This window comes from Danio aesculapii, chromosome 13, assembly GCF_903798145.1.
Source record: "Danio aesculapii chromosome 13, fDanAes4.1, whole genome shotgun sequence".
Taxonomy (NCBI): Eukaryota; Metazoa; Chordata; class Actinopteri; order Cypriniformes; family Danionidae; genus Danio; species Danio aesculapii.
The window spans coordinates 40,773,156-40,794,966 of record NC_079447.1 but is presented as its reverse complement, the minus strand read 5'-3'; the positions used below and the strand labels follow the sequence as shown (position 1 = coordinate 40,794,966).

Below are 21,811 nucleotides of genomic sequence, written 5' to 3'. Positions count from 1 at the left end.
AGTATACTTAGAAATTTAATTTAACATAATAATAATAATAATAATAATAATAATAATGATAGTAATAATAATAACAATAATAAATTGTTAGTGTTTATAATGATTTAATTAATGATAATAATGAAAATACTTGTAGTTGGTTTCTCTGTTATTGGAGCATAATCTTGGAAATAAAGTTATGCATAACATTCAAGTTGTTGTTGAAGGATTTTTGTAACCTGTTTCTGCCTCTTTATTGTTCCGTTTCTATTAACATTAGTTATGCATAATGTCTGATTCTGCATCTATGCCCTCTAGGTGTCAGTATTAGTCCAAGGGGGCTGTCATATCAGACTGCAAAAGAAAACATAAAACAAACAGCAAAAAAAGAAGGTACACTTGAAGTTAGAACCAGCAGGAAACAAACCAGCATTTCTGTTGTCTTTGAGAATTAGTGTTATCCACTCCCTTTAATTACAGCCCTTTAATGTTGCACTACAGTCTATTTAAAAAAAGTACCTCCCATTAGCCACCGTACACAACTCTTAACTCTTCCTGTCCATTTACAGGTTTGATTGGAGAGAATGATTGACAGTTCTGTAGGATAGTTGCCGAGGCTCACTTTGTTTACAGCAGTCAGTAATCTCTTTTTCTGCTAATACCGCAGAGCACTGACATGGATCTCTTCATTTCTTTCCTGTATCTTGTCTTTCTCTCTTTTGCCCTCTGCTTCTCTCATTTTCTATCTCTCCCTGCTGTGAATGGTTTCTCAACTTGTACTTATCTTTCCTCGTTCCTCTCCCTCCCCATCTCTGTTTCTCTCAGTCTCTGTCTCTAAAGGGGTGGGGAATGTTCTTGTGAAGAGAGCAGGTGCAGTGCCTCCCTTCTCTCTCTCTCTCTCTCTCTCTCTCTCTCTCTCTCTGTTTCTCTGTCTGTCTCTCTCTTTTCTGGCATCAGCAGTAGGGGAGAGTAGAAGGCTGTCTGTGTATGTCTGGCTGCAGTGTCGTAGGTTTGAGCCGCAGTAAAATCCCACAGGAGATTAGAGCGGGAATACACGCTAGTCCGGACTCTTTAGAAATGGCATCCTTAGAATGAAGCAACAGACAGGCAAAATAAACACAAGCGTGATGAGGAATGGATGAATGTTGTCTCCCGGAAAACCTGCACGCTGTCTCTCTCTTTTTAACCCTCCTGTTTTTCTCTTTCCGTCCGTCTTCGGCAAGCTCTCTCCTCCCTCCCTCCTACCCTCCCTCCTCTCATCCCTCCGCTCCGCTCCCTTTCACTCTCTCTCTCTCTCATTCTCTCTAGCGCTCTCTCAGTGGAGGAATGTAGATAGAGGGAGAGCGTACGCCTGCTGTTCTGCACGATATCAACGGCTTGCTGTACGGTGGTGGGTCTGCGTATCAGATGCTCTTCAGGACGGATTTGCACTGCTAACGGATTTGGTCATCTACGATATCCTTCTAGACAACTCTGCACCTGCCACTGCCTCTTCTGCTGGGCTTATTGCTCAGCTTGCACGTACCGGGTTCGTGCTGCAGGTCCCTTGCTCCCTTAAGGATGCTATAAATCAGCAGGAGCTTCAGTCGTGGAGAAGGGGACGTATTGCTTCATGGTCATCGCAGAGTCCTCCTTTCGTGTGGGAATCAGCTTTCTGGGATATGTATAGCTGACTCAGCGATTGAATACAAGACCGTGAGGCAGATCGAGACCTTGAAAAAGGAATTTGCAAGAACTAAGGAGCCTGAGAGGAGAAATATGAGCTATCGTTCAACTTTTCCCAAACTTCACCTTGAAATGTTGCACTGAATGGAGATACAAAATCGGAAGGTATATCTAATTGTGGTGTCATCTGCAAAAAGAAGGATTTAATAACCTGACGACCGAGAGTACTGCTGCAACGGCTGGTGCTCGGAGTCAACATGCAGATGATTTCACTCCTCCCTTTCCATCCACCTTCTTTGCTCGACACCTTTATTTAAAATCTGTATCATTTTGGTAGTCTTGGGGCCATCTGGAAGTCGGTTGGGCGTATTTGTGGAACTGAACTAAAGGACTGTCCTTTTTCCGGATTCTCCAACCACTGAGATTTCTACCTCCGGAATTCTACTGGGTGTATGCGCTTGTGTGATTGTGAGTGTGTGTATGTGTATCAGTTTGTGGCAGTGTGTGGATGTGATTTGCCTGCCTTGATGTGTACGTAACTATTTCTGTGTTCTTGCGGTTGGGTTTTACTTAGCGTTTTATTTTTTTTTCCCAATGTCTGGCACTGCTGGCCAGCATTTCATCTTGTGCTGTCCATGTCTGCTGAGTGCCCGGCCTTGGGGTTAACCCTTAACGTGCCACAGGCAAGATGAGTGACAGCTCGGGAACACTGAACAACTCGGGGGCTATGGTACTGGAGGAGCCTGATGGGAGAGGTGGCTCCGGTGGACGTGAACAAGCCCAGGCCCCTGCACGTGGTGGGATTTTAAGGTGTGGGACCTGTGCTCTTTGGCCTCGCCAACAAACCTGGCTCTGTGTGGTTCCACTTCTCATTGGCTTCGTAGGCCTGGGGCTCAGCCTAATGCTGCTGAAATGGATTGTAGTGGGTTCTGTGCGTGACTACGTGCCTACTGATTTGGTGGATGCCAAAGGTATTGGTCAGGACCCCATTTTTCTGTCCAAGCCTAGCACTGTTCCTAAGGGGTCTGACACAACTACTACTACAACCATTATTGGAGGGGTTAGCTCGGTTAGCCCCACTGTCACCACAGTGGTGCGGAGCAGGACTCGAACGGGAACTCCTCCAAACATTCCCCCTAGAGGTGGGGCATCCGGCAGCCAGGTGACTCAGAAGAGCCCTTCTACGCGATTTGTCACTCGTAATCCCACCTTTACGACCACCGTGGCCTCTACCACCACATCTACTGTCCATACAGCCACCTCCAGCCCCTCTCCCTCCAATCCAGCGGTTCTAAATGACTCCACCCAAATGTGGACCAGAGAGCACTCATCCACTGAGAGGCACGTGACCACACCTGGTCGAACCCACGTCAGTCGCAAAACACGTAAGTTTGAGACTTCTTCCTCTATTCCTGCTGGTTTTGCTTCTGCAAGGGTTATGCAGTTCTTCTGGTGGGGAGGGGTCTTAGTGATCAAACAGTCTTTGTTGACTTTCTTTGAAAATTGCCTTTTTTTTTTTGCACGGTACAGTGTTAATGACATCCCAGAGGCAAAGCATGACAGTCTTGTGGCTGCATGCAGTCCCGTCTATGATGTTGCCAGGGAGCAGCAGAGACACTAATGACAAGCAGTGACTCCGACCACTCCCTGTGTTTCAAAATGTGCGGTAAATTGAATCAAGTAACACAAAGAGAATTTTTAGAGGTGAAAAAAAAGCTATTTTAGATTTATTCACCAGCTACAGCACATGAAAAAGCACATGTATAAGGATGTCAGTTAGACAATGTTTCTTTTATCTCTGCATTTGCTGATTCTCTCTTCATACTGGATTACTGGAAGTGGTGAAAGCGATGTCTAATGATGAAGCCATACTTTGCATGCATATTTAAAGAAATATTTTCCTGTTCTTTTCATAATGACATGAACCTCTGAAAAACACTTCATGTGCTGATGTTATTCCTCAACATTAATGTCTTTTTAATTGTCTAAGCACACAGAAATTGATTAATGCATCCACATGCCCGATTGCTCGCACCTGCTCACAGAATTACCTGAAACCAAGGTGTGTTGTCCATATGTGATTTTGCAGTATGATTATAATGGCTATACTGTAGTCTTCAAATCCCTAGATACAGATGCCTTCACAATTAATGATCATGTTGATTTAATACAGAGGACAGTCTGTTTAGAGTGACATTCAGGTTATTTGGCAATATGTCTGAATATTCGTTTCAAGGATTAGAGCCTTTTTTTCTCTCTAGTGCTATGAATACTTCAGTATAATTTGAGCCTTTCTTTGAACCCAACTGGTAATATTGGATCATAATGTCAGGTTTTAAGAGGCTCACCACTCAATGAGATTATTTCACTTTCTGTACTTAATCCAGATTAATTTACCTTTTTTCCACGGAAGCTGTCACTCCTTCAACTACTGTTAGTCTTTAGGAGACTTACCTTGTAGTTCCTTTGAAAAAGGTGTAATGTATTTTCATGTTTTTTTTTTTTTACTTTTTATACCCTGGTTTTACAAGCACAAGGACATGCATGTTGAGTTGTGTCTATATAGTAAGCAGATGCCCTTACAATTGCAGTAATAACCCACAAATAGAGGTGTCATAAGTCTTTGAACAAGTTCTTATCAAAGTGTAGGTTTGGTTGTACAATAATTCGTTACCAATGCAATTGTCTGACAGAGGATATCTTAATCCTTTATGTCCCCTAGCAACAATTACCTACCTTTATCAACAGCTCTGAATAAAAGATAACTAAACCATTTGTGATCCATGTGCATTCGAGAGCCCACAGCTGTGGCTCATCTTAAAACTAATTACAGCTCGCCATATTTGATTTTACAGCTGGAAAAAATATTTCATTGAAGACTTTCCAGGTAAAGTGAGCATTTTGTTTTCCTAGAATAATTGTTTAAACAATTGACATTGGTGAATCGAGTGTCCTGTAATTCTGTTTTCCCTTGTGGACTTTTGTTTGGTTGAGCATGTGGAAGCTATGATTCTGCTGAAAATAGATCAGTTAGCAACTCATTTAAAAGTAGTTGGGAACAAATGCAAATTTGCAGAGGGTTCTGGGGACACTTTGCGATGAGCTGACCGCATAAAAGCCATATCTCAATGTTATCGATTATGAAGTTGCTGAATCAATTGTAGCATTAACTGAAAACAGCTTTGGTTGAAACTGGCTGACACGATTCCTGGTTCCAGCTGACTGCCATTTAATGACCATCGATTTTCCTTTGTTTTGTAACATCAGGCTGATTACGAGGATTAGTTCATGTCATCTGCCACACTGTATTGGCCATTTACCACGCTGTCTCAGTATTTGTTCTCAAAATTCATGAGGATGATTTTGACATTAAGTCATTGCCAGTGGTAAATGACTAAAATCGTTCAGTATTTATCTTTGAGTGAGGTGATTTATTTGTCTCTTCTGTCTGTTTCCTGTTGTAATAGACCGCCACAATAGCACTCCCTTCCAGCACCATTAGAGCTTAATTTCACTCTGAGACTGTTTAAAAAAAATGTCACTTTGATTTATCTTTTTAAGATCTCCTAAAGGAGGGATGGAGCCTTAAATATTAATGCTTAGAAAGGGAAACATGTTCAATATGTAGAAGAGCATGTGAATAATTGACAAGGGTGCGCTGAAAAATTATCAGGGAAAGGGATGAAAAGTGTGCACAGTTTTATAAATAGAGGTGGAGAAGAGGATGTTTGAAGCAGGTGGTGGTGGCTGGATTCAGCATGTCAATGTGTAGAACGTGCCAGAACTATTTTTCTAGTCAAAACAGTAGATTTATTTCCCCCCTCACAGACCGAAAAGACTGTTACTGTATAGGCAGTTAAAGCCCAACAAATGCAGTTTTTAATTGTTATTATAAAAATGTGATTATTTTGGTCCAATTATATTGTTTTTATAGAGTACATAATTTATTGAGGGGTTTGCACTGTAGTGCACCAGCAAAACGTCTGTTTACTCATTAATAAAGTCATAGCTGTATGACTTTTTTTTTGTTGAAACACCAAATATTTCAGCAAAATTGCTTTAACTTGCATGGTGTGGGCTACTTTAAAAGTTAAGTTGTCAAATTTTTTGTGTGAAAAGTGATTTTTCAATTTTGGGAATGTCAAACATATTTTGTTGGAATGTGGAAGTTTGATGGACAACTTTTAAGAAGGTACCACCAGGAAGAATCTTAAATTATTTATCAAAAATTTAACTGAAAAATCATATTTAACTTTTATCTCATATTTTATTTATTTCTATTCTATATATTTGTCTAAGTAACTTTTTATTGTAATACAAATTTGTTTTTATCATGTAATATTTGTATGTAAATCTATTTTGTCTTTAAATAGCTATAAATTGCTGATGTGGCAATAAAAGATAAATACATAAACAAACAAACAAACAAACAAACAAATAAATAAATAAATAAATAAATAAATAAATAAATAAATAAATAAATAAATAAATAAATAAATAAATAAAATTGGGACTGTCCATGGTCAGTTGGTCATTGCAGGGGCAGTCCTTTTTGACCATTTAAAAAAATGTAATTTAATAACTTTGTTAAAATAAAACCCATAAAGTACTAAGACTTTCCCTAAATGTCTAAATTTCATTCTAACAATATTTTATTCAAATTATATAAAACCCAAAGAGCTCTGAATATTTCTACCTTGAATTGCCATAATGGTCTAATTGACCGCATGCATTTTAGTGTCCAATACTTTTTCCTGTGCCTTTGAATACACTTGCCTCTGTTGCCTAGCAACTTTCTGCTTACAAAAAACATAACTTTCTGAAAGCAAAAATAATTTTACTTCAGATGTTTTTCAAAATTTCAAAAACAACATTTTCAACTTTTCAACATCTTCGGTGTGATCTAAGGCAGGGTTTCCAAACTTTTCAATTCCAGTGACTCACGACCCCCACATTCCTCAGAAGTGGTTATAAATATACAAATGTTGCACACACAACAATAGGTCTATATAAATACAAGCATCTTGACAACACAAAAAAGTGCAACAATCTAACAATCAAAGGCTAGTATTCATATAGTCATTTATTAATTTGTTTAATATGAACCTCACCTAATGAGACTGGTGGGCACCAGACAGTCCCCCCACAGACCCCCACATACATCTTTGGGAACAACTGATCTACACAATTATAGCCAATTATAGGCTGTTACAAAAAGATATTTGACATTGATTGTTTAATTCTAAAATCTCAATTGAAGCTTCAAATGTAAATATGACATCACATTGAGTTTAGTACAGTCTCAAAGGTCAGAATGGCTGCTATGGCTATTCTGGTAGTTCCAGTGTTAATATTAAAGGGATAGTTCACCCTAATTCAAACCTTAGGCAATTAAGGTGGACACCATCACTTTGAGAGTAACAAAAAGTGTCAGGCAATAAAAAACGAATACCTGTGGCTCCTGATGATACATTGAGCCCTATGAAGTGAAACGATGGCTGTGACAGAAACTGAGAATTATTTACAACATAATTATCTGTAATCAATTTTCAGGCAAATGAGGAAATATGATTCTTTTTTTCTAACTGATTATTTCAGTCAGCTTGTTAACTAACTGATTTACTTGTCTGTTTACTGGACATAATCACATCAGTATATTAGCCACGTGTCAGTATTGACTCAATTCGTGTGAACTTGTTCATCCTGTTCTCTTAAAAGAGCTGATTTGAAAGAATGGGAACCAGGGGTCACTCTGAACCATGTGGCTGAGATTGTGGTAAAAAAGTAAAGCTCGTAGACAAACTTTGCGGTGGCTTGACAAAGCCTAGTCTGAAAGCTTGAAGTAGTTTTTAAGAACTTTGAAACCGTAATACAAGGTTAAAATGTGTCTAGTATGTATTGGCATGGTTTTTTCTAAGATGTTGAAAGGGGGTTCTGAGTGGTTGCTGAGGTGTTGCTAAGTGGTTGCTAGGGTCTTCTGAATGGTTGCTAGGCGTTTGCTAAGGTGTTGCTTGGTGGTTGCTAAGGTGTTGATAGGTCATTGCTAAGTGGTTGCTAGGGTGTTCTGAATGGTTGCTAGGCGGTTGCTAAGTAGTTGCTAGATGGCTGCTAAGGAATTACTGGGTGGTTGCTAAGATGTTGCTAGGTGGTTACTAATGCGTTGATAGTTCGTAGCTAAGGTGTTGCTAGGTGGTTACTAGGGTGTTCTGAGTGATTGCTAGGCGGTTGTCAAGGCATTGCTAGGTGGTTGCTAATGTGCTCTGAGTGGTTGCTAGGCGGTTGATAGAGTGTTCCAGGTAATTGTTAAAGTGTTGCTAGGTGGTTGCTAATGCGTTGATAGGTCATAGCTAAGGTGTTGCTAGGTGGTTACTAGGGTGTTCTGAGTGATTGCTAGGCGGTTGTCAAGGCATTGCTAGGTGGTTGCTAATGTGCTCTGAGTGGTTGCTAGGCGGTTGCTAGAGTGTTCCAGGTAATTGTTAAAGTGTTGCTAGGTGGTTGCTAAGGCATTGCTAGGCGGTTGCTGAGGCAGCATGTTATTAGTATGTTTCTAGTATGAATTAGCATGTTGCTAGCATGTTTCTAGTATAAACTAGCATGTTGTTGGCATAAATTTTGTACGAATCAGCATGTTGCTAGTATGATTAGTATGTTTGTTAGTGTGTTGCCAGTATGGATATATATGTTGTTAATATGTTCAATGTAAAGTCAATGCAGTTTTTTTATAATGGGAGTATATGGGACAGTTGCTAGGGGTCCATAAGTGATTGCTAGGTTGTGGCTAGTAAGTTTAAAGTTCATCAGTGATTGGCAGATTGCTAGTCTTAGTTAAACAAGCCCAATCTTAAGTCTGTATGACAGTCTGGCGCAAAGTAGTAAGGTCACAAAGTTTGGTCCAATGTTAGGTCAACGGGACTTTTACAAAGTCCGATCCGTTGGAAAAGATATAGCAACTTAATATAGTTTGGAAGTTTGGAGTTGTAATATGAACGGTCCAGGAGAAGATGTGTTCTTAAAATAATAATAATAAGAAGAAGTTTATGTTGTATAACAGTCTGTTGGCTTTCTAAGCCACCATAATGATCCTTTAAAGTTGTCAGGAAATATTTTAAGAATTAATATTGTCAGGAGACACATATTTTGTTTTGTTTGATATGTTTGAATGCCATTGTGGTTAGCCTAATTGTGATGGTTACCATTGTCTTGCATGTTATGCATTGCTAGAAGCAGAGTTTCAGCTAAAAACCTTTTATTTTTTATGTTTTTAAGTTAAGCAAAAAGGTCACCTGCATCTTGGATGGCCTGATTGTGAGTAAATGATCAACAAATGTACATTTTTGGGTGAACTGTCCATTTAATAAAGCTTAAACCCTTTTTATTTAGATGATTTTACATTCTAAACCTACATGCCAAATAAATGAGAAGTAATGAGTGGTTACAGCTCACATTCTGCTACTATCTTTGTCCATTTAACGAGTTCTATTTTCTAGCTTGCTTTGTAACCTTATTTATCCTGAATCATTGCACTGCAGTGTATATTCTGCTGAAATAAAAGCCATTAGCAGCCATCTGACCACTTTATGTTAAAAACTTTTTGCAGTTTTAAGTTGAAATTACCATCAAAAATGTTGACGGCTGACATTTTTGCAATGAGGGTTGACTTTTAGAAAATAACAGTAGTGATTATAAACTCCTAAAGGCCTGGCAGGATATTTGTGAAATGTTGAACTCCAGTTCAAATGCAAATCATTTCTACATTTGCCGTTTAGTTACGCACCAAGAAATGCAATATTCTTGAATCGTGGGCCTATTAGTATTTTTTTTCACCCCCCGCTGATACTTTATTCCCTCCGTTTCTGGGGGTAACAAATATGCCTCAAAGGAGAACGGCTTAAATCGTTGGCGATAAAAGATGCATGGGATGTTTATAAGAAAACAATAAGCTGTTCATCAGCTATGCTGGAGGCAAATGTTGAAGGAGGAAGCTTTGTCTTCATTACCACAGGTTTAGTTTCTGTCACAGGGATTGGGCGTCGAAATCAGTCATATAGAGGATCATTATAAGCACTGTTTGGAAATAGATTTTTTATTGATTCCATGAAGATAGAGATACTTGTTTATGACATTGAATTCACAGAGCTCTCAATTAACTAATAGCTGCATTAAGTCTTAATGATGTTTTCTGACACAGACTAATGCTATTTTTTGTGTGCATGCTTCACTTTGCACACAAGTAAGTACTTACTCTTTTCTGTGCTCATCAACTTAATCAGTTTAAAACACTAATATCATACACGCACTGAAAACAAGCTATCTGTCATCATTTTCATCTCAATTAATTCGATTTAATTTTCCCCCATCTTGAATTAAGGATGTTTAGACTTCTTTTTAATTTGGGAGATTATTTTTCTCCACGTAGCAATGATTACAAATGGTGTTATTGACTTTACTCGTTGCTTTTGTTTCTTCCACTTCTCTTTCATGCCTTTTCTTTGGCCTCGCGGTATCTTTGGACTACTTGAAACCTTTCAATATCTGTGGACAAACAAATATCAAGTTGCTTTGGCTGGTTGCCTTGGCCACTTGATGGTGTTCAGGCTTTTCAGGCTAATACCACATTGTGACTTTAAATAGAGCTGACCGGCATGACAAACCAGGACCATAACCTTCAACAAACCATTCTTCTTAAATTGGCCAATCAGAGTTCTGGGATAATGTTTTCTTTGAGCCCACAGCCTCACTGTGAATCTTGCGTATTACTGTTGCAGCTCAAAGCCTATTGATATCCCTGCCAGTACAACTGTGCTGTAGAAATATCTTCTTATGAAAATATGTATGGAAATAAACAAACAGTACAGATATGAAAAAAATAAATGTATTCAAATTTGTTGTAATTTAAAATTCAGGAATGTTCCACCAAATATTGATTTCTTAACTCTTTTGAGGTTAAAGCATTTGAAATGAACCTGTCTTAAAACTATTTAGTTATTTTATTCAAAGAAAAGGAAATGACATTTACATGTAAATTTCTCTTTTATTCTCAAGCTGAATATCCTGCTATAGTTTTGGTAAATATTACAATTAATAGTAAATAAATAAATGAATGAACAAATGAATGAATGAATGAACAAATAAATAAATGAATGAATAAATAAATAAATGAATAAATGTTTCTTAAAGAGTTCAGAAGAGTTAATAAATCAATATTTGGTGGAACATTTCTCAATTTCAATCACAACAAATATTTAATTTGTCTAAAATGTGCAAGCATAAATAAATAAATAAATAAATAAATAAATAAATAAATAAATAAATAAATAAATAAATAAATAAATGTTTCTTGAAGAGTTCATAAGAGTTAATAAATCAACATTTAGTGGAACATTTCTGAATTTCAATCACAACAAATCTTTATTAATTTATTTTATTGTCTAAAATTTGCAAGCATAAATAAATAAATAAATAAATAAATAAATAAATAAATAAATAAATAAATAAATAAATAAATAAATAAATAAATAAATAAATAGTACATGCAAAAACAGGTAAACATGCTTGTTGCCATTTGTTGATTTTGCTTAAAAAATGATTCACATCTTCAAGTACTTCTTGAAATTAACTTCAGCATAAAACAAGACAATTTAAACAATTACAGTAACAAGGCTTTTCTTCAATGGCACATACAATAACTACTCTGCATATCCATTTCAGTCATTTGCTGTTCAGTCATTTGATGTTTGTGTGTGTGTTTGTGGCTGCTCTGCATTGTCCCCACTCAGCGCTACCTAAGGGATAAAAGAGTGCATGACACTCCCTGAGTCTGTTATGAGATATTGATTCACATGTGATTGTCTGCAAGACTTGTGCCACTCAGCACTTTGACAGGGATCGGTTTTAGTGTCATCGGTCTGATTGCTCACACAGCTTTGCCCTGTTTCTGCTCATTTTCAGGAGCCACTGATCTCTGCCCTATGTGAATCATCAAAATTTCATCCATTAGTGTGGTAGAATAGTGCTAATTGGCAAGGTTTTGTTTTAAGGAGCAACTGCATTATTGTGGATACACTTGAAATTTCATCACCAAATGCTTTTCAACACATTTTCCAAATGTTGCTAACCTATTTTTACAAAATGCTTGAATTATTTTGTTGTTTATGTGGGAAACATAAACATGATAACAAAAGACCGGATAATACAATTCCCACACACAATTCTTCTGGCCAAATCATGTTGCCAATGAAACATTTCACCACTCACTGGTATGTTCAGCTCAATCTCTAAGTTGCCATTCCATTGATTTAAAAATGCATTTGCCCCATGATTTGGCATAGAGCAGCACTTTTCTGTCATCTTTGCAGGAATGAAAACTATAAAGTAACATGACCATAATTATCTGAAGATAAAATCTTCATCACTTGGTAAAGTGGGTCATCTTCTAAATGCCTACATGCCCCAAATACCTACATTTTCAAGGTTCACACTACAATGGGAAAATGGCATTTTCAAATTTAGACACTTGGAAGATTTTTGAAAAGCTCAATAGAACTAGAGAATAAATTGTGGTTTAAAATGTGTATGCATTAATGTAGATGTAGGTTTTGTCAGATGCCCACATTAAGTAAAACAGAGTTAGTTTTCTGACATATTTGCAGGAATATATAAAGTACTTGTTAATGTCAAACTTATTGAGATGATCAATCAAATTAAAGTAGGCATGGCAACGATTCACAGAAGTGCAAAGTACAAATTCCAGTTCCGTTTTTGCTATTTGCAGACACTTTTATCCAAAGCCAGTTGCATTGCATCGAAGGTGAACTTTTGATCAAGAATGCCATTGCAAATCCCAATGCAAAAAAGAACAGAAAAAAAGAGCAAATTTAAGACAAAAGACAGCTAATGCAAGATACTATGAAGATACTATGTAAAACAACTGACAGTGATATCTAGTGATGTGTCCTTTCATCTCAGATTTAGTTGTTTAATTCTGCTTTTATTGATACATACTAGCCACAGCACCAAATACAAAGAATCGAAAGACAACACCTGCTCCAATCTAACAGCAGAACACAATTACTGTAGCTCACATTTTCTTTCTCTCTGAATTAAGCAATACAATAACATATTCTTGCATTAAGAACAATATAAAGTAAAAAAAACCACAAAAAATATTAATAATAATAATAAGATAGATAAAGTAAGATTATAGATAAAAGTAACACATACTAGGCCTTACAACAATACAGAGAAATATATAAATACAAATATGCAGAAGGTACAGCCGTATATATTATATATCAATTAAAAAAAATATTTTTTTTTCAGTTTTACCACAAAGTGTATACCTAATCTTTTCTATTTGCATAGACTGCATCAGATCATGTATCCAATGTACATAACTGGGTGGAGAACAATTTTTCTAGTTCAGTGTTATAAGCTTTTTTAGCAATTACTAAACAGAAGTCAAGTGCATTTGACTGTGTAAATGACAAGGAAACATTTGCAGGGTTAAGTCCAAGTAATGCTACCAGTGAGCATGACTCAATATCTAAAAGAAAACATTCAGAAATTGATTGAAAATGATTTACCTGTCAAACGTATAACATCAGCTAATTGAATAGGCTAATATTGAGACAGTATGTGTGTTTATAAGCAGTATTGACATATTAATTGCAAATAGATAAATTTTGAATTGATAGAAACTGATTTTCCTTCCACCATATGGTCCTATCTGACAAGGTTCAAGTCATGTATGGCCATGCATGTATTTTTCACAACACTGAAAATAATTGCATAGCAAAATATCTATGGGTACAATGTGTATTTGATGACTAAGTAAGCATGAACATTTACAGTGCCTCTATTTTAACAGTCCTCAAAATGCTTAGTTTTCACAGGGAAGAAATGGTGTCTTCTTTTTGTGCATGTGTGGAAAAAATAGCATATTTGAATGTATCCCGATTAACATAGTCATCGCCTTGTTTTCTTGCCAGCTCTATTTTGAGTCCTGTCAGTTCCTTTTTTCCTCCGTTGTCTTTTGTCGATGAAGCGGTGATATCATCATTCTATTTGTACTACCTCAACGCCTGTTGTACAAGATTTGCTCTCCCACTCTAGTCCAACAGATGTAGTTTGACTAAATCTGTCAAAAGTACAGATTTAGATTTTCCCACTCTTGGTTGACTATACAAAAATAAAGACTGAGAGATACCGAGCTGTCTGAATGGTGTAGCTGCAGTACTCCAAGTCTTTCTCACCACCCTGAGGGAACGATCCTACAGCCATGACATGATCCCTTACGCCTGAACTCATTTAGGCTGCTTAGAGTGCTCGCTTTTTTGCTTACCCTCTCTCTTTCCCTTTATACCTCCTCCGAAAATGTTGGTTGGTGGCTAATGTGCTTCACGTGCTCTCCATTTAGGTCTTGCTCCCTCGCTTTTCACTCTCGCCTTCTCCTTTCTCCTCTCGAGATTATCGAGGCAGATCTGTCTCAGGGGACGATGCACCTAAGGACATGGCTTCACACACCGTGACAGCATCCAGCCAACGTACTCTCTGCTCCGATGGCAGATTAAAGGGCACGTATCATGAAAATCTGACTCTTTCTGTGTTTAAGTGCAACTGTATAATCGGATCTACCATCTCAGAACAGGTAAATAAGACATTCGTAAACCAGTGAACATAAGAGACTCCTGACATCCAAGCAATGGGGGCGTTGGGGTTGAATTTAATGCTTTGAAAGATGTTGTTAAAGTGTTATATATTTGGTTGAAATATATTCTCTGCTGGACTGCTTGAGGGTTAGCTCAATGTTGTTATGTCACTTCATATTTTGAGAATGTGTCCAAGCCTTCGAAGTGTGTTTGTTAACATGCTGTATGGCCTGTGACCATTCACTCTTAAGGTACTTTTTTCCACTGCTTGGTATGGTTTGATAAGACTCAGCTTAGTTTACTTTTCAACTGCGGTTTATGTTGGAATAAACTGCAAATATATTGTGTGTGAGTGCTCATACATTTTCATTTCATGTGTAGCATTTATTAGAGTGTTTATTTCCTTTTGTAGCACACTTTTAACATGTATGTGTGTTTTTGAGGGGCTCATACAACCAACTCCCGCGAGAACACATAACGCATCCTGTGAGAAATGCCTTTTTCAAGCCTTTTTAACGGAAAATTATTTAAACATTACAAGATTCATAGAACGATTTATTGTTTTTTCCCTTTTCAATGTGTATATATAACATGCACAAAATCCTTAATAATATACATTGCACAATACAAATAAAACAGATTTTAATATGAATTTCAGCAAATAAACACCCTCAGGCCCAATCTCAATTCTACCCGTTAGCCCTTACCCCTACCACTCGTTTTGCGCATTCCTGTGAAGGGGTAGGGTGTACCAATTCTCATTAGCTTGAAGGTGTAGGGCTAAGAGAAAGGGGTAAGAAAATTTCCCAGAATACACCAGCTACAATGGCAGGATTGCTGCACCTGGAAGTAAGGAGATCCACAAATGAGTATTTCAAATTTTTACAACAAACAAGCACATGTTTTAATATATTCATAACCACGTTTGTGTTTTACCGTCATTCTTTAAAAAAACTGCTTAAATAAAAAACACTAAATTTCACTATCTATAAGCCATAATCATAGCTACTGTATAGCAGTCCCACAACATTCTGACACTCGATGACACTCGAATTCCCTGTCAGTAATGTCTAGTTGCTGGGAATAACCTTTTTACAGTGTCTCCTATAATGTTAAGGTTGTTTTTGGTGTGTTTACATCGATGAGTATGGACACTGTGTAAATGCACAGTATTACCATCCTATTGCCACATTAGATCGTTATGATAACATAATAAATGCCTTCAGTGATTTCCTGAAGATAAAAAACAAAAAAATAAAACAACTGGAATAACTACAGCAGTCGCAACCATCTGATCTCGTATGAAGCAAGAGATCGCGATGACATCTGATGACGTGTGCAGATGCTGTAGTGCTGTCTCATTTCTTAGAGGTACATTTTTTTAAAGTGAATGTTTACTTTTACCGTCTCATTTAGGGAAATTCCTCATATCAATAAGTTATATCTCTGAACTTTAATAAAAAATCTACTGTATATACAATGCTGCACTTGTCTTCCCACCTCCTTTATTCAGTTGCAATGACTTCTAGGGCTTTTTGAGCGAGTTCGGTGCTCAAGTGTGCAATTGTGCATGCTCGATACCAAGAACACATGCGAACTTTCATGCATCCTCCATTCTTGCAGTCTTGAGTTTTGGAACTGAACTTTGGCAGTTGTTGATAATGAAAACACAGAACGCAAGATTGCTGAAGAACGCATATTGAGAAACAGTCAATCTCACCTGGGCAGGTTATAAATACTCAGACATTTCACATCAAGAGGAACACCTGCACCTTATTTACAGCCACAATACAGACATGTTAAGTTATGTGTGACTGGTTATAAGTAATTTTGTGGTGGCTGTTTATTTAAATGTAGTCATTTTGGTGTCTTGTGTTAGCAAACACACCTAGACATGGGATGTTAACCGTTTTCAAGGTGTACTGCAGTTTGGTCGAGGTTTTAAAACTGCCTAAATTTTCTTAGTTTTTTTTTATGAACAACAGTATCTCCAGCAGAAAAAAAAAAAAAAATTGCAAAGATGTTGTTTTAAATTGTAAAGAAATCAGTGTTTTTTAAACAAATGAAGACAGCAGAAGTCAATGATTCAGTTCAATTATTTAGCTTGACATGTTTACAGTTACAAAATACTTTAAAATGTTTCTCAAAATAAAATGTATATACACTACCGCTGAAAACGCACATCACGTGACCACACACACACACTCAATCTTTCACTTTCACGCTTGTACTTTGTAATTTTAGTGAAAACCTCAGATACTGTTGGTTGGTTCTTGTTGGTTATGCACATTTTTACCAACCAAGTTTGTCGACGCCATTATAACGACACAGATCACTCTGCCTATTCATGCCAGAGTCTTTATTTATTTATGATTTGGTTATGGGTAAAACAAAGACCATGCGGGTCAGGTAGTTGAAACGGTAGGCTACAAATAATTAATTCGTTATGAATTAATTAATTATTCATAAATAATTGATTCACCGCCACCTATGACTAGGATGCCATCGTCCATCGCAATGTATTATATTAGACATCGTACGATACCAAATTGGTCGACATCCCCCAACCCTACTTTGTAATGTATTTTTTAATGCACTGTAGTCACCTTATTCTGCGCGTACGAGTGGGTGCAGCCATTTGAATTATTTTGGCTCGAGACTTCTGGTCTCATTCACTTCCATTCATTTTTTTAGACGTTAAATACAGCTCATTTTGCTTCTTGGTGTTGCAAACTGATATTTTCTTATTATATTATTCTACTTTGTCTGTATTGTCATGCAAACACTTGTATGTAGAGTAAGTAGTTTGAGCGTTTTCTGCCGTTTATTATTCCTAGTTCTTTCTCCCATAGGCAGCTGAATCGGAAGTTCTAAAACAATCGGAAAAACACGCAAACTTCCGCATTGAAGAATAAGTCAATTGTCAGGTGACAGATTTTTCTTTTGTTTTCTGTAAAGAGAAGAGAATTGTTCTAATTTTGTAATGTTTGTTTGTAATGACCAGCGAAGCAGAACAGAGCGGTAACATGCAAATCAATGAGTTACACAATTTACTCCCTAACAACTACACTGATGTATCCAGTAACAATTTGGAAATATCCTACTAATGCCTATATGTTGTAACCTCTTCTTATCATTATTATTTTACTTGGGTTCAAACATGTCTTTGCTTTGGTCACTACTGATAATTTGTCAGATTGTTAGTCAGATTAGCTTGTTTTGTTGTTTCTATAAGAATAGCAAGTAAAGGCTCTGCACTCTTTTGGGAAAGCAGCAGTTAGCATTTAAAGGGACACACCCACAAACCCTTTTGGGTGCTTTTGTTTACTCTGAAATAAGGCAAAACTGAAAAGCTGTAAATAAATTATTTGTGATATTTTGTACTGTTAACTTCACAGTCACAATCTGGGATTCATTCAAATACACAGTTTGAAAACCAGATATTTTTTTTATGTCTTATGAAAAGGGGCATAACGTGTCCCCATTAAAGAAGGGTCACACACATGCCACCTCAAATACATGCACATTTTGACGTTGCTCCGAGGTTGATGAATGGTGGAAATGGGGCAAGTGTTTTGCACAGCTGTGTGGTCAGCGCTCCCGTGGCGAATGTCTGAATGTGTAAGGATGCGGACCGTTAGAAGCCATATGCGTGGTCTTCCTGCTCTGAGCTGGCTGGCATCTGCAGGGGTGAACACGTCAGCTCTCCCGTTTCAGCCACCTGTCAAACTCCACTGATGCTTTCCCACTGAGCCTCTGCCTCACACCTCTGACTCCTCACATACTGTAGACGTGAGTCACAATCATAAATGACTGCTGCGCTGATGAGAGCTAATATGCATAATGTTCGATTTAATGTACGTCATTTTCAAATGTCAGTTAGGTTTTAAATTGGAATTGTCTGCTCCAAACCAAACAATTGTTTGTTCTTTACAGGCAGCACATGCTGATTCAATACATAGTGGGAGATGGGAGTGAAATTAGAAAGACAAGACTTTGTTTGTTTGCATTTATGTGTGCATTGATTGATTGAATCAAGGCTCATTTAATTAATTATTAATATATGTATTATTATTATTGTTGTTATTATTATTATTATTATTATTATTATTATTATTATTATTGTTTTAGATATTTTTATTTTATTTATTTATTTATTTGAATGTATGATCACATTTAAACAGCAAATAAATGAATAAATATATTCTCCTGAATCTCTCAGTGTCTTTAGGAGAAATAAACAAATAAACAGGTGGTTTAATTCCAATTTATTTAGATTTTATAGGGTTCCTAATATATCAGCTGCAAGTTTTTTTTTTCATATATGCTATTAAAAAGATGGAAATTCTGCCATCATTTATTCACCATAAATTTTTTTCGAACCAGATTGAGTTGTAGAACACAAACGAATAGTTTGAAGTGTATTGGAATGTTGGAAACCTGTAACCATTGACTTCCATGATATTTGTTTTTCCTAATATGGATATTTTTCCTAATATTTAATATTTTGGCTGAGTCCCTTTATTAATCTGAGGTCGCCACAGCGGAATGAACCGCCAATTTATCCAGCAGATGAATGCCCTTGTGCATGCCCTTCCAGCTGCAACCCATCAGTGCGAAACATCCATACACTCTCATTTACACACATACATACGGACAATTTAACCTACCCAATTCACCTGTACCACATGTCTTTGGACTTGTGGGAGAAACCAAAGCGAACACGGTGAGAACATGCAAACTCCACACAGAAATGCCAACTGACTCAGCCGAGGCTCGAACCCACGACCTTCTTGCTGTGAGGCGAATGTGCTACCCTATTATATTATATTATATTATATTATATTATATTATATTATATTATATTATATTATATTATATTCTTTAAATATATGATCACATTTAAACAGCGAATAAATGAATAACTATATTAGTGTGCATGCCTGCGCGTGTGTGGTTTTTGCACATTGCATTCATCCAGGTTTATCTTAGAAATATTCTGATTACTGAATAAATGATTTTGTATTCTGGTTGTATCTGTCTTTTTGATTTTTATGGTTTTGTTTTACATATATATGTTTACATCTATGATTGGGCTTTATGAATCAATGCAAATGCTTAATCTGAACTTTAGGCTTACAAATAGCCATCAGGGTTAGAAGGAAACATTCTCTGAAAAGTCCACTGGGCCTCAAGCAGTTTTATACAAATGTACTGGATCTAGTTTTAAGGACAGTTAAATATTCTTCAGAAAGTGAGCTTCTAAATCCTCTGCACACTGATGGTTCAGTGTTGACCTGAAAATAAGCACCCAAGAAATGGTGCCATTGACTGGAAAATGTTCTTAATGCCACGAGCTCTCTTTAACTGACCTTGTCCGATTTTCTTTAGTGGAATACTTTAGGGATCATCAGCCTAACACTAATACCGTATTATAAAACCATAAAGCTAGATCCCACTGTCTCACTGCATTAGCACAAACTAGGCCTGTCCACCTCCTCTGCTACTTTCTTATGCAGAGCCCCACAAGACCCTCTCACTGCCCCATACCCTCTTCTCTGTCTCCATGTAGGACAGCACGTTCAATTATGCATGTCATATTCTAGCGCTTTAAGCTCAGAAACACTCTTTTTTTTTCTATAGGAGCTGTAAATAATTAATTGTGCAACTGCAGAAAGTAGCATCATTCTATCTGCCATTCAAGCTCCGTGCACTTGATACCATGAAGAGCATGCTAAAAGTGATTATGATGTCATGTTAGGGATGGACTCAATTTCTGCTCCATTTACAGTGATCATGGATTTACAGTATTTCCAGTGAAAGCACACGTAGGGCTTTATGATTTCTGTGACGCTGAAAATGTGGACAGAATTGTGGAATCCAGTCATAAAAACAGAATTCAGTGTAGGCCTATAATGCTGAATGTCACAGAATTTGGTCAAATGAATATGACTAATCGATTCAGGATATGGACTGTTGTCTGTGAATATAAAGAGATCTGTATGTGAAGGAATGTTGCAGTTTGGTTTACTATGTACAAACTGATGCGCGGTGGTCTATGTTGTCTTTGTTTTCATTTATTTCAAGAGCTGATTTGAGAGTCACTTCACTGGCATTTTTTCGAGAGAATAGCTGAGATAAGAAAAGCTGCAATCATATCATGTACACATGGAAATTCAAAACATCTTCAAGTGAACTAAACAAATAAATGGCTGGTTTAATTCCTATTCAGATCTGTCGCCATGGAATTAAACCAGATTTTTGGTAAAATCCCAAACAATACAAATATATATTAAATATATAATAATAAAATATAAAAAATTTAATTGTTATGTGTAATAACAATAGAATGACACAAGGAGAATGTACTGAACTTCTGAAATGTATTAAATACTTTATATAAAAGGCTTTTTTGGTGATGGCATTTTCTCATATGGTGAATAAAGCCACATGCTTTGCACAGACTTCAACAGAGTGTAAAAATCTTGATAGTTTTGTGGGTCTCGTCTATCAAATCTGATCTTTAATTTGTATTTTCTATTGGATTCAGGTCAGGTGATTGGCTGGGCCATTCCACAGCTTGATTTTTCTTTCTCTGAAAGCATTTGAGAGTTTTCTTGGCTGTGTTTTGGATCATTGTCTTGCTGAAATGTCCACGTTGGTTTCATCTTTATCATCCTGCTAATGTAGCTGTTGGACTGAAGCAGCTAATAATACTCATTTACAATGACGAAGGGCAGAGGGTTGGTGAAGAGATTTCAGCTGCAGTGTGGGCTTTCACTGTCTGGAAGTTGAGTTCCAGAGCCTAAGCTGTGCATGGAGGTGAGCCTGACTATCTCTAATCGGTACAGTTCAACCTTCCGTACAAGCTCAGGCTCGTTCCCACCCAGTGAGGTGACATTCTATGTCCCAAGAGCTAGTCTCTGTGCCCGACAATTGAGTTGTCATGGTCCTTGCCTTCGACCACCACCCATTTCACAATGCACCGGCCCCTTACAGCTCCCCCTGCATGGTTTTAAATAAATAAAACCATTGAAGGAAAAACAAATACTATGTACAGTAAGTCAATGACTAAAGATTTCCAGTCTTCAAATTATGTTTAGTAGAAGAAATTAAGTCAAACAATACTGGAGCGAGTCATGGTTAAGTAAATGATGACATCATTTTCAGTGTTGGGGGAATTATTGTTTTAATTTGAATAAGTTTATTGGTTTAAAAATTTAACTAACTGGAATTTAAATTGCAAATGTACTAAAATTTATTCTGAGTATTAGAATAGGGTTCAGAAAAATAAGTTAATGGAGAGAAAAAAAAAATAATTTAGGGCACTATATGCATGCTTAAATAGGAGTCCTCAGATCTGACACAGAAAATGGAGGAGGTGTGGTTGAAACGATTGACAGCAGTCGAGGAGCCTTGAAGGAGAAACACTGATTCAAAATGAAGCTCATTTGCGTCTTTCTAGCTGTCATTTCCGGAGTGACAGAGGTGCTGATGGATCCAAGTGACTGTTTGCCTTT

The 21,811-nt window shown here is 37.0% G+C and overlaps 1 protein-coding gene across 1 annotated transcript in view; it reads left to right on the top strand.

Moving 5' to 3' along the window:
• The first annotated feature begins 1,308 nt into the window (after positions 1-1,308).
• LOC130239190 (pro-neuregulin-3, membrane-bound isoform) overlaps positions 1,309-21,811 on the top strand; it is a 655,667-nt gene continuing 635,164 nt past the window's right edge. The window contains exon 1 of the mRNA XM_056470247.1: positions 1,309-3,029. Within this exon, the coding sequence (XP_056326222.1) occupies positions 2,333-3,029 (697 nt within the window). The 5' untranslated portion in view covers positions 1,309-2,332. The remainder of the gene's footprint in view (positions 3,030-21,811) is intronic.